A 14,206-nucleotide genomic window follows, 5' to 3' on the forward strand; every position below is an offset into this window, starting at 1 on the left:
CTCTTTTAGAAATCGTCAACAAATCTTATTGGTATCCTATTATGAGAAAAATATTTATAGATACAAGAATATCTCAAAATCCAGATGAGTATATGTATAATATTCTTTGGGGCTCAAGCTCAAGGATAGCAAGGGATGAGGAAGGAGTTGAAGAAGAGGAGGAAGGAGTTGAAGAAGAGAAGGAGGAAAGAGAGAAGGAGGAGAAGGAGGAAAGGGAGAGGGAGAAAAAGGAAAAGGAGAAGGATGAAAGGGAGGAGAAGGAGGAGAGGGAGGAAAGGGAGGAAAAGGAGGAGGAGGAGGAGAGGGAGGAAAGAGAGAGGGGGGAAAAATATAAAAATATGACCATTCCTGAGATTAATGAAAGATTGAAGTTATTACGACAAATAAATCAATCTCAACGCACCGAAGAGGAAAATAAAGAACTAATGACTCTTATGAAGATATTGGTTTTTTAATTTGCTATAATAAATTCAGAGAGCAGATATACAACATATAGTTGATGATGTTGGTGTTATTGACTTTAGTTCGTTTTATTTGTAAATAAATGGAGGAGAGAGTGGAGGCATTCCTAAGGATTCTTTATGTTTTAAAAATCAAGATAGAAATGTATATGTTGAAAACCCAAAAGGCTTTGGCACTATGTAGGACTTTTTCTCATAAATAAATATGAGTTATTGTCTCAAATGTAAAAAGAAAACTAAATCTAAAAATATCTCCTTTGTTAAAGCTAAAAATAATAGAGTTTATCAAAAAGGAATATGTCAAGTGTGTGGCTCTAAAAAGTGCCAATTCATCTCTCCTAAAAGTGGAGGAGACATACAAAAGTTTTTGTCAGGAAGTAAATTTACAACAACTGGAATTCCAGGGGAACTACATCTACCTGGATATTCTTTCTGTGGTCTTGGAACAAACCTGGATAAAAGATTAGATGAGGCTGACAATCCTAAACCTTGGTCTAAACCTACAAATAGGGTTGACGAAGTGTGTATGAAGCATGATATTGCTTATGGGAAAACCACTACGTTGACTGAAAAACATAAAGCCGACAGAGAAATGTTGTATAATTTGTCTTTGCTACAAAATCCAACGTTGAGAGAGAAGGTTGATAGGTTTGTTGTGAGAAATTTGATAAATGCTAAATTGAAACTTGGCCTTGGTTATTCACCCTCAAAAAACTATTAGGCTCCAATGATGTCATCAAGACTGAGGAGCTTTTGGCTGATGAATTACATAAACCTATAATCACAAAGTTTAAAAGAAGGAAAGTTTATTCTAAATACACCGACCACATATGGTCCGCTGATTTAATTGAACTAAAAAATGATGAGGGATACAAGTATGCTTTAACCGTAATTGATTTGAGGAGTAGATTTGCTTGGGTTGTTCCTTTGAAAAACAAGAGAGGTTATACTCTGATGTTAGCCTTCCAACAGATATTTAATAAAAGTAAAAGAAAACCAAAGAAACTGTGGACCGATGAGGGAACAGAGTTCTATAACAAAATATTTATGAAATTTCTTAAGGGGGAGGGTATTAAATTATACAGCACCTTTAATGAAGGAAAAGCAGTTGTTATTGAGCATTTTAATCGTACTTTAAAAGAGAAATTATATAAAAAATTCACACAACTTGATTCTCAACAATGGGTGTATTTTATTCAGGATATTGTAAATAATTACAATAATACAGTTCATTCATCAACAAAATGAAAACCATCAGAAACATTTACAAAATTAGAATATGAAAAGGAGATTAATTTGAGAAAGCCCAAGTTCAAAGTTGGTGATATTGTAAGAATATACAGATGGAAAAGTCATTTTGAGAAAGGTTATACAAAGAGATGGACTAATGAATTATTCAAAATCGTTGATGTAATGGATACTATGCCTTGGACTTACAAATTATATGATATGATTTGGGAAGAAATCTTGGGTTCATTTTACTCACAAGAATTACAAAAAACAAAACTGATAATTCATTAAACAACAACCATCCATACTTTCATCCACCCAGATTAGGTAATTTAATTAGTAGTAATAAAAAAAAATTAAATAAATAAATAAAAATCATAAGCCACACCCACACAGACCCCACCCACAAACCCCGCCCACACAGACCCCGCCCACACAGACCACACCCACACAGACCCCGCCCACACAGACCACACCCACACAGACCACACCCACACAGACCACACCCATCATCCCCCACCCCTGTGCGCCCCCACCCTTGATCCCCCCTCATCCCACCCCCACCTTCCCCACACACACAAGGGGAGGGGAGGGGTGGGATGAGGGGGGATCAAGGGTGGGGGTGCACCTTCCCATCTTTTTTTCCTTTATTCTGTTTTTGTAATTAAGAATGAAATAATTCTGGACAAAGCCATCCACCGTTTGCCCTGTTCACGTGACTCGTGGTGGTCCCTCTCGGCTCTCCCCCCGTTGGTATTTTGTGCATAGAAGATTGTTCACAGTTCTGTTTAAATATTATTTAAATATGTTTAACCTTTCCCCTTCTGTGTTTATTTCAGTGGTATATTACAACACGCTGTTTTTCTTCCTATTTAAAAGGCTTTTCTCAATTTCCTCTCCAATGCATTCCACTTCAAAAAAAAGAAATTCAATATCTTATACGTCTCCCTCACTACATGGTCTAAATTCACATTCATTCCATCCCTCCTCCATCGTTCTGAATCGGATTGCTAACTTGAAAATCACAACAAACCCAATTTGTTATCAATGTTCGTCTTTCATTAATCATCCACTTTCTAAACTCCCCTCTTGCCCCTCCCATCCAAATCCCCCCCCTTGCACCTCCCATCCAAATCCCCCCCCCTTGCACCTACACTCCTAAACTCCCCCCTTGCCCCTCCACTCCTGAACTCCCCCCTTGCCCCTCCACTCCTGAACTCCCCCCTTGCCCTTCCCCTCCTAAACTCCCCCCTTGCCCCTCCCCTCCAAATCCCCCCCTTGCCCCTCCACTCCTGAACTCTCCCCTTGCCCTTCCCCTCCTAAACTCCCCCCTTGCCCCTCCCCTCCAAATCCCCCCCTTGCCCCTACACTCCTAAACTCCCCCCTTGTCCCTCCACTTCTAAACTTCCCCCTTGCCCCTTCCCTCCAAAACTCCCCCCTTGCGCCTCCCCTCCTAAACTCCCCCCTCACTCCTCCCCTTCAAAACTCCCCCCTAACCCCTCCCATTCAATTCTCCCCCCATACCATTCCTCTCCAATTCTCCCTCCTCCCCCCTCCTCCTCCATGCTGCCTCCTCCCCACTTCGTCTCCCTTCTATCTCATACCTCCACCCCCCCAAACCTTCTACTTTCCTCTGCCCCCCCTCAAACAACCCCTCACTGTGCCTCATCCCTTCACCATCAAACCTTTCATCCTCCTCATCCTTCCCTTTCTTGGAACTCTTCTGCAATATCTGACACACTATCAACTGCTCTCCCTACCTGCCCCTCTCATCCTTCATCTTACCCTACTCCTCCCCTCCCCTGTCCTGTACCTGATGCTCCCCCTCTCTCTTCATTAACGATATGGACCTCAAACATCCGGGGCCTTCGCTCAAACCTGACTGATCTCTCCATACAGGTTGCTTCTGACAATCCAGACTTGATCTGCTTAACAGAGACTTTCCTCCCTCAAGATGTCTCTGATTCCTTAATATCTCTTCCTGGTTACTCCCTCCTCCGGTATGATAGACCTGAGCCTCGGCCTGGTGGTGGGGTGGCTATCTTTATCAAAAACTCTCTTCCTCACTCTCCTTGCACTGCCCTCTTTCCTCCTCACCCCCAGGAGTACCTCTGGCTACGGCTCCCTCTCCACTCCCACCTTTTGTTCATATGTGTTCTGTACCGTCCCCCAAACAGTGATGACTCAATCTACATTTCACTGTCTGACAACATGGACCAACTTCTATCCACTCATCCCAACTCTCTCTTCCTCATATGTGGTGACTTCAACTGTCATCATGCCACCTGGTTGGGTGTGGGTTCCTCTCTCACCAGTCATGGCACCTCAGCAAAGGACTTCTGTGACTCACTGGGATTGACACAATCTGTCAATTTCCCGACCCGGATCTCAGCCAATGGAGTATCTTCTCTTCTAGACTTGGTTATGACAAACTTCCCTGCTAATGTCTGCTGCTCTTCTTCTGCTCCAATCGGTTCTTCTGATCATGTGCTTGTCAAAGTGGACATCTCTCTGGCCATTCTCAGAGAGCCTCCTCAGCGTCGACGAGTCTGGCATTTCACTCAGGCCGACCGGTACGGTCTTCAAGCAGCCATCAATCGTCTGGATTGGTCTCCCATCTCCACTGCCTCTGACATCAATTCTTCCTGGGAATTCTTCCAAAGCAAACTGATCTCTCTCATGCACAGATTTATCCCATCTCGCCTTCAGTTGGCTTGGGTTGAATCCCTGCTTGAGAGAATGCCAACCCACTCCCCGCCATCACTGTCGTCTCTCCAACTCTGGTGGACTTCCTCTCTAGTCGTAGTCAACGTGTGGCCCTGAATGGGTTTCTCTCATCTCCTCTTCCTGTTCAGGCTGGAGTTCCCCAAGGCAGTGTGCTGGGCCCTGTGCTTTTTCTGGTCTTTATCAATGATCTCTCCGACTCTCTGGAAAATCCTCTCTATCTCTTTGCTGATGACTCCACTCTCTGCCGCTCCATTCCTCTTCCCTCAGATCGGCAGTCTGCAGCCTCCTCACTCTCTGAAGACCTGGACAAAATCACAGACTGGTCAAACAAGTGGAACATGTCTTTCAATCCTGACAAATCTCACTCTCTTACTATGTCTCTCCGAAAAGATCGACTGGACAACCCTCCCATCTACTTTCTCAACAATCTTCTCCAAGAAGTTCTGTCGCTCAAGCTTTTGGGTCTCACTATCTGCCATGATCTTTCTTGGGAAAACCACATTTCCAAGCTGGCCTCCAAAGCCAGTCGCCGACTGGGCATCCTCCGTCGTGCGAAGTCCTTCCCCGGCACACCTGAGCTCCTCACCACATACAAGGCTTTCATCCGCAGCTCAATGGAATACTGTTCTCCCCTATGGGCTGGTGCTCCTGCCTCACACCTGGCCCGGCTTCACGCTGTTGAATCCAAAGCTTTCAAAATCATTGGAATCTCCCGCGATGAAGCTACCTCTGAGGGCCTTTCACTCACTCACCGCAGGCAGGTAGGTGGTCTTTCTGTCTTCTACCGACTCCTCTCCGGCCTTGCTCCCCCAGCTCTCTCTGTGCTCTGTCCCCCAAATATTCCTACAGGTCGCACAAGATCTGCCAGCAACCCTCTGATGGTTAAACTGCCGAAATCTCGGCTTTCTGCTCATCTTCACTCTTTTATTCCTCTTTTCTCCCGCCTCTGGAACAAACTCCCACACTCCGTTCAATCCCACTCCTCCCTCCAGGTCTTTAAAACAGCTGTTCACCACCATCTCTTATCTTCCCCCATCCAAAACCTTGATCTTTTCTACCCCCACTAATTCACCCCAGATCCACCTTATTTGAAATTCCAACTTTTTTCCTGGAAGTCCTGGCAGTGTCCATATGTTTATACCTCTCCCACCCCCCCCCCCTTCACATGCCTCCCCCCCAAAGCCCTCTCCCTCCCACAGATCTCTCGATGTCTCCATGTCTCTCGGTCCCTGCTCTCAAATGTTGTGTTTGTGTCCTGCCCCCTCTCTCCCCATCTTGTCTACCGCTCCCGATGTTATTTGTTTTATGTGTCTGTTTGTCTTTCTGTGTGATTAATGTTCGCTCTTTCACGAGCCTCGATCTTGTATACAAAAAAAAAAAAAAAAAAAAAAGCGAATAAAATCAAAATTATTAAATAACATTAAAAACATAAAAATTATAATAAAACATTTTTCACGAGGTATAAATTCAGTTTCTTCCAAGGTATCATGTGGTATAAATACAGTAATAAAATCAAAATTATTAAATAACATTAAAAACATAAAAATTATTATAAAACATTTTTCACGAGGTATAAATTCAGTTTCTTCCATAAATTCAGTTTCTTCTAAGGCAGTCCAACATAATGTTGTCTCCCATGTTGGCTTCACCAATTTCTTTTGTGTCTGCAAGGCACAAAAGGGATTTTAAATTAAATTCACCAAACACAGTATTTGCCTGCCATGCCATCCCAAAACCACATGAGGGCAGTCTAGGACCATAAATGAGAAACTCCATTTTTCCAAATTTTTCAATTCACATGAGCAGGAAATGAGTTGAATTCAGTTTCTTCCAAGGCAATCCAACATAATTTTGTCTCCCATGTTGGCTTCACCAATTTCTTTTGTGTCTGCAAGGCACAAAAGGGATTTTAAATTAAATTCACCAAACACAGTATTTGCCTGCCATGCCATCCCAAAACCACATGAGGGCAGCCTAGGACCATAAATGAGAAACTCCATTTTTTCCAAATTTTTCAACTCACATGAGCAGGAAATGAGTTGACACTCCTCCGGTCGTCGAAGTTGTGAAATCCCTGGGTTTCATCAAACTTCATGTTGCTTGGTTGGTTTTTCATGCTGGAATAAAACAAACAGTTAGTTAAAGGAAATAACACACAGCTCACTTTGCCACACAGCACCTTTAACACACAGTTATTCAACCACCAACTTTGATAAAAAGGAGAAAATTAATGGATTGAAGTTTGTGAATAATTAATTATATCTCTTACCTCTCGCATAGAATTTCAAACAAGGTGTTTAATTCGTTGTCAGTCATTGGTTCTGTTGTTGAGACAACCTTGGAGAATATTAACGGGTGAGAGAGGCTTTCTAAACACTCAACCATCTCATTATGAAGACCCCTCCGAACTTCAGTGAATTCTGTAAGCGTTTCATTCAAATCCTCCCTTTGTTGGTGAAAATCATTGACTTCATTTTCAACATCAATCACCAGCTTTGATAAAGATAAACTGTAAAAAGAGAAAAAACAATAATTATTGAGAGGCTGTTAATGATGTTCCATATAAGACAATGAATAATTAATCGTGAGAACAAAAAAAACTTACCTGTCTTCTGATAAAGCTTCATCCTCCATCCTCCAGAGAAACATAATGTGTGTTTAAAAAAGCAAGGTGTGGTTAGAGCCTTTATAGGTAAGGCTGAGTCATGGCTGAGTCATGGCTGAGTCATCCTGTGCCACGTTGGCAACTGGCTCAACAAAAGATGATGCAATGTTTCGCCATAAATGATAGAACCAAGTATCAACCAGACTAAAGAGTGGAGGTGTAATCAACCGTGGTATATAAATGGAAAACATAACGAATGTGAAAAATATCAGATTCAAGAGGTTGAGAGAATCACTGGTCAGAAGGTTCTCAAGACGGATAAACGTATTCATTTGTTAAGTGGGGTAATGGAGGGCGGGAAGAAAAATATATTAGAGTGGAGTGAGAACTTTAATGGTTATCAATCGGATAATAAATATTATAATTTTAAAATGGTATGTGGGAGAGGAGGAGGTCAAACAAGAACCCTCTGTGAAACATACCACTTTATACTTTCACAACAAAAGGTTAAGGAACCTGTATACTTTATAAATATACTTGATGGGGATGAGTTCTATAGGAGAATGGAACTCTTTAAAAAGTTAGAAAGAGATAATATATTTATAGGCTCATTAGTAGAGTGGTCTAAGGAACTACATTAAGGGGGTAGTGGGGGGAATAGGGTAAAAATTACATGTAAGTGAGAAGGATCATAGGTTCATAAGGCTAGAAGGATTATAGGTTCATAAAGGAAGAAAATCATAGGTTCATAAGGTGAGAAGGATTATAGGTTCATAAGGCGAGAAGGATTATAGATTCATAAGGTGAGAAGGATTATAGGTTCATAGAGGGAGAAATAGAGGTGTTTATGATTTTTGAAAAAGACAGGGGGGTAAATGACATTAGATAGGGATTTCCCATGTTAAACGGAGGTGTCCCAGAAGCAACATTTATCACCTACTGTGGTGGGAGTCCGGAGGGAGTGTGGTGGGAGTCCGGAGGGGGTGTGGTGGGAGTCCTGAGGGAGTGTGGTGGGAGTCCTGAGGGAGTGTGTTGGGAGTCCTGAGGGAGTGTGTTGGGAGTCCTGAGGGAGTGTGGTGGGAGTCCTGAGGGAGTGTGGTGGGAGTCCTGAGGGAGTGTGGTGGGAGTCCTGAGGGAGTGTGGTGGGAGTCCTGAGGGAGTGTGGTGGGAGTCCTGAGGAAGTGTGGTGGTATCCGGAGGGAGTGTGGTGGTATCCAGAGGGAGTGTGGTGGGAGTGTGGTGTGGAAGGCAATGCCAGGTACCTTTGTTTGTTTGTAAATATTGACCAAGAGAGATTGTTGGGTTTGTTTCCTTCACTTTGTGTAAGTAAAAAGTCTTCGTTTCAAAAACCGTTTGAAAAATCTATTTTTCATGGGATTGAAAAGTACAAATTTTCTGAATATCTATTGTGATGATGATTTTCTTGAGAAATGCTCCTTAAACTTGAGTTTGTTTGTGATGTTTTTATTTTCAGATTTTATTGTGAAAATGGAGACCGAATTCGTTGATGAGCACTTGTTTATCAAAGGTTTGCGCAACAATGTTCCTGTTATATAATGTTAAACACCAACAATGTTCCTGTTATATAATGTTAAACACCAACAATGTTCCTGTTATATAATGTTAAACAACATCAATGTTCCTGTTATATAATGTTAAACACCAACAATGTTACTGTTATATAATGTTAAACACCAACAATGTTCCTGTTATATAATGTTAAACAACATCAACGTTCCTGTTATATAATGTTAAACACCAACAACGTTCCTTTTATATAATGTTAAACAACATCAACGTTCCTGTTATATAATGTTAAACAACATCAATGTTCCTGTTGTATAATGTTAAACACCAACAACGTTACTTTTATATAATGTTAAACAACATCAACGTTCCTGTTATATAATGTTAAACAACATCAATGTTCCTGTTAGATAATGTTAAACACCAACAACGTTCCTTTTATATCATGTTAAACAACAAAAATGTTCCTGTTATATAATGTTAAACAACAAAAATGTTCCTGTAATATAATGTTAAACACCAACAACGTTCCTGTCATATAATGTTAAACACCATCAATGTTCCTGTTATATAATGTTAAACAACATCAATGTTCCTGTTTTACAATGTTAAACACCAACAACGTTCCTCTTATACAATGTTAAACACCAACAATGTTCCTGTTATATAATGTTAAACACCAACAACGTTCCTGTTATATAATGTTAAACAACAACAATGTTCATGTTATATAATGTTCAACACCAACAATGTTACTGTAATATAATGTTAAACACCAACAATGTTCCTGTTATATAATGTTAAACACCAACAATGTTCCTGTTATATGATGTTAAACACCAACAATGTTCTTGTTGTATAATGTGAAACACCAACAATGTTCATGTTATATTATGTTAAACAACAACAATGTTCTTGTTGTATAATGTTTAACACCAACAATATTCATGTTATATCATGTTAAACACCAACAACGTTCCTGTTATATAATGTTAAACAACAACAATGTTCATGTTATATAATGTTAAACACCAAAAACGTTCCTGTTATATAATGTTAAACACCAACAATGTTCCTGTTATATAATGTTAAACAACAAAAATGTTCCTGTTATATAATGTTGAACAACATCAATGTTCCTGTACTATAATGTTAAACACCAACATTGTTCCTGTTTTCTAATCTTAAACAACAAAAATGTTCCTGTTATGTAACGTTAAACAACATCAATGTTCCTGTTTTCTAATGTTAAACAACAAAAATGTTCCTGTTATATAATATTAAACACCAACAATGTTTCTGTTATATAATGTTAAACAACAACAATGTTCCTGTTATATAATGTTAAACAACAACAATGTTCCTGTTATATAATGTTAAACACCAACAATGTTCCTGTTATATAATGTTAAACACCAACAATGTTCCTGTTATATAATGTTAAACAACAACAATGTTCCTGTTATATAATGTTAAACACCAACAACGTTCCTGTTATATAATGTTAAACACCAACAAAGTTCCTGTTATATAATGTTAAACAACAAAAATGTTCATATTGTTACGGAACCCAACGTCGGCCTATGGTTCCCCTTTTGAGGGGGGATTAGTCCCCTCGTTTGTTACTGACTGACGTGGTCCCTGAAGCTGCACCGCGGCCTCCGGAAAGGCCGGTGAGCAGCTTCGTTCGTGACCGCGGATAAGATGTTAATTTGCTGAGCGGATGGCAGCCACGGCCCGAACCGTTGACAATGACTAGACCCGATTCCTTTATGTTGGCCAAATCGTGCCACAGGTATTCAATTGGGAAAAGACAAAGACGATGGATGTGAAGAAGAAGAAGACAAAAAGGGTTTGCAATACGACTATAATTTATTACTACTATTTACAACCAAAAGAAACCAAGGAGGAGGAAGGATAATAAAATAAAGACAGAAGGAATCAAGGAGACACAGTGCAACGCTAGCTTACCTACAGTCTTAATTAATACCCCAGGACAAGACACACAAAACGGACGACAATCAAACTCACACGAATGGGGAAATGAAGGCAGGAACGATTGGCTGGAAGGAGGGGAAGGTCCAAGTGGTCCACAGAGCTGGAAGGATGCGGGTGGTGGGTGTGGTCCCGGCTCGAGTTGAGCAGCCGCCGACTCTCCCCAATCGTCTCCGCACGGCGACGTGGCTTCTTGGCCGCAACTGTCGTCACCGCCGTCGACGCTCCAAGCTGCGGTTTGTTCACAAGCTGCGGTGGACTCTTTTGTGCATCTCTCTCCGAAGCTCGTCTCACCTCCTCTGGACTTATCTCAGGCGCATCTCTCTTGGACTCAGAACTCATCTGGCGTGGGGAGCGTCCCGCTGCGGGTTATATAGGCCCCGCCCTTCAACCTTTGCGAACCTCCCCGATCGCTCTTCCCCCGCCCTCTCAAGCCAAACCCCTTTGGCTGGGTTGGTTGAGCGGGGCCGACTCACTCCTCCGCTCTATGACGAGGTGGAGACACGCCTTTCTTCTCCGAGCCGGAGCACATGGCAATGGCGGCGAATGCAGTTGGCAATCGAGGCTTTAGGAATGGGAATGAAAGGGAATCTACTCTATTTGAATTCGGTGCAATGGAGTATTAATTAATGGAAGACAAAGCCTTAACCTAATACACAGAATAAGGAAATAACTACCATCAAGCAGGAAATCTATGATTGGCTAACGCGATTGTATATGACCTAACTAAGGGACGCCCTTTGACCTTTATACACAACTAGAGGAAGGAGGGTGATATTTTTACAACAATAAAAAACACAATTCTCATTTCCACAACAATATTATATAATGTTAAACACCAACAATGTTCCTGTTATATAATGTTAAACACCAACAACGTTCCTGTTATATAATGTTAAACACCAACAATGTTCCTGTTATATAATGTTAAACAACACAAATGTTACTGTTATATAATGTTAAACACCAACAACATTCCTGTTATATAATGTTAAACACCAACAACGTTCCTGTTATATAATGTTAAACAACAAAGTTCCTGTTATAAAATGTTAAACAACAAAAATGGAGCTGTTATATAATGTTAAACAACAACAATGTTCATGTTATATAATGTTAAACACCAACAATGTTCATGTTATATAATGTTAAACACCAACAACGTTCATGTTAAACACCAACAATGTTCATTTATCTATAATTCCAGTAATCTCTGTGTGTATGTGTGTGTGTCTGTGTGTGTGTTTGTCTGTGACCGCTGTTTCTCGACAACCACGGGTCCGATATACTTGAAACTTGCCAGGTATATTGCTGGGGACCCGAGGATGTGCCTTTTCAAGGTTTGAAATTAATCGGACAAGTGGTTCCCAAGGTATGGTCACCGTACTCGCAAGCCGTTCGCTTTGGCTTTGCGAATGGACCAAACCATTTCATGTAAATAGAGGGGGGGGGGGGGGTTCTACCGTACTCGCAAGCCGTTCGCTTTGGCTTTGTGAATGGACCAAACCATTTCATGTAAATAGAGGGGGGGGGGGGTTCTGTGGTCGTTACTGCCACGTGGTTTCAAAGTTTTTTTTTGTTGTTGTTGTTTGCACGCATGTTTTTTTGCACCCACGTACGGGCACGCCCTAGTGTTATATAATGTTGAACACCAACAATGTTCATGTTATATAATGTTAAACACCAACAATGTTCATGTTATATAATGTTAAACACCAACAACGTTCATGTTATATAATGTTAAACACCAACAATGTTCATGTTATATAATGGTAAACACCAACAACGTTCATGTTATATAATGTTAAACACCAACAAAGTTCCTGTTATATAATGTTAAACAACAAAAATGTTCATATTATATAATGTTAAACACCAACAATGTTCCTGTTATATAATGTTAAACACCAACAATGTTCCTGTTATGTAATGTTAAACACCAACAACGTTCCTGTTATATAATGTTAAACACCAACAAAGTTCCTGTTATATAATGTTAAACACCAACAACGTTCCTGTTATATAATGTTAAACACCAACAATGTTCCTGTTATATAATGTTAAACACCAACAAAGTTCCTGTTATATAATGTTAAACAACAAAAATGTTCATATTATATAATGTTAAACAACAACAAAGTTCCTGTTATATAATGTTAAACAACAAAAATGGAGCTGTTATGTAATGTTAAACTAGAACGGCGCTCTTCAACGTCACGACTTCGACTGATCTGCCTCCGCCCACATTATTGCATCATTATCATACTTGTATCAAGTTTGATTAAAATCCATTCAGCTGTGCCCAAGTTGGCACATTTTTACCTGACATGACATCTGACCATTGGCCTTTGACCTCAGAACCACCAAAATTTATTCAGTTAATCTATGCATAATTATACATATCTGTACCAAGTTTGAATGAGATCCCTTGAGCCATTCTCAAGTTTTAGACATATTACAGAATTTGACCTCTAACCTTTGACCTCTTGAACCCAAAACCTCATCAGTTAATCTTTACATCATTATACATACTTATACCAAGTTTGAATTGGATCACTTCAGCCATTCTCGAGTTATAGACCTATTGCAGACTTTGACTTTTGACCTTTGAGCCCAAAATCGAATCACTTAATCTTAAAAATATTATACATACCTGTACCAAGTTTGAATTAGATCACTTCAGCCGTTCTCAAGTTATAGACCTATTACATATTTGACCTTTGACCCCAAAATCTAATCACTTAATCTTTACAATATAGTCGTGTGATTCCCATCGGTGAAGACCGGGAAATCACCGACAGCAAATCGAGCGTTATTCGAGGCGCTATTCAATAGTGGATTTCACTTATACAAGCACGGGTGGAAGAGAGAGGAAGAAGAAGCGGGAAGCTTTTACCTGTCGGTCCCGCACGGTAGCCTTCAATCCTGCAGGAAAGTAACTCAACCGAAGACGGAATTAGAATGTACAAGTGCAGTGTCATAAGGACCAAAGGAATAGATTACATAGATAACGCGACACACGGGATTAATTTACCCATAATCCCTTTGCTAATTAACAAGCCCCACCCCTCGTGATGGGGATGAATATACAAGCTTAACCCGACACACTGTCTGATACAAATTTCTTACTTATGGTACATCGAGATGGTTCTTCTTCTTCACGACATTCGGAGCACACTAATCTATACATTCTAGCTGGTCTACAGTATCACTACCCCCCACAAACGTAATAATATTGTCCGGGCCATTTTAGGATTTCTGTGTGGAATAAGCTAAGATTTAGTATTTTTTCAGCTTTTTTTGTTTTGTTCCACTGCAAACCAAATAAATACATATGTGGATAGCAAAATATTCTTTTATTTCAACAATTTTCTGGAAGAAATGGTGCATTGTTTGAATAAAGTGCAAGGGTGCCAATATTTTTGGCCACGACTTTATAAAGAGGCTTTGCGCCTCCCTTTGATATATAAATAAAACATAGCGAGTTGAGGCGATGCCAATTTGTTTTTGTTTTTTTGTTGTTTGTTTTTTTTGTAGACAAGATGGAGGCTCCTGCAAGAGCCTAAAAAGGGTTTTTGTAAAATGGCTAGTTGTGGTGATGCTGCGGTTAAGGGTCTTCAACGTCTTAACTGGTCTTTCGTGTCTTAAGGGTCTTTGGGTT

At 40.3% G+C, this 14,206-nt stretch overlaps 1 protein-coding gene across 1 annotated transcript in view; it reads left to right on the top strand.

Moving 5' to 3' along the window:
* LOC144892129 (uncharacterized) overlaps positions 1 to 14,206 on the top strand; it is a 75,890-nt gene that overhangs the window by 43,682 nt on the left and 18,002 nt on the right. The window contains exon 6 of the mRNA XM_078777349.1: positions 8,498 to 8,551. Coding sequence (XP_078633475.1) covers positions 8,498 to 8,551 — 54 coding nt within the window. The remainder of the gene's footprint in view (positions 1 to 8,497; positions 8,552 to 14,206) is intronic.

The sequence above is a fragment of the Myxine glutinosa genome, chromosome 5 (assembly GCF_964187855.1).
Source record: "Myxine glutinosa chromosome 5, kmMyxGlut1.1, whole genome shotgun sequence".
NCBI classification, from domain to species: domain Eukaryota; kingdom Metazoa; phylum Chordata; class Myxini; order Myxiniformes; family Myxinidae; genus Myxine; species Myxine glutinosa.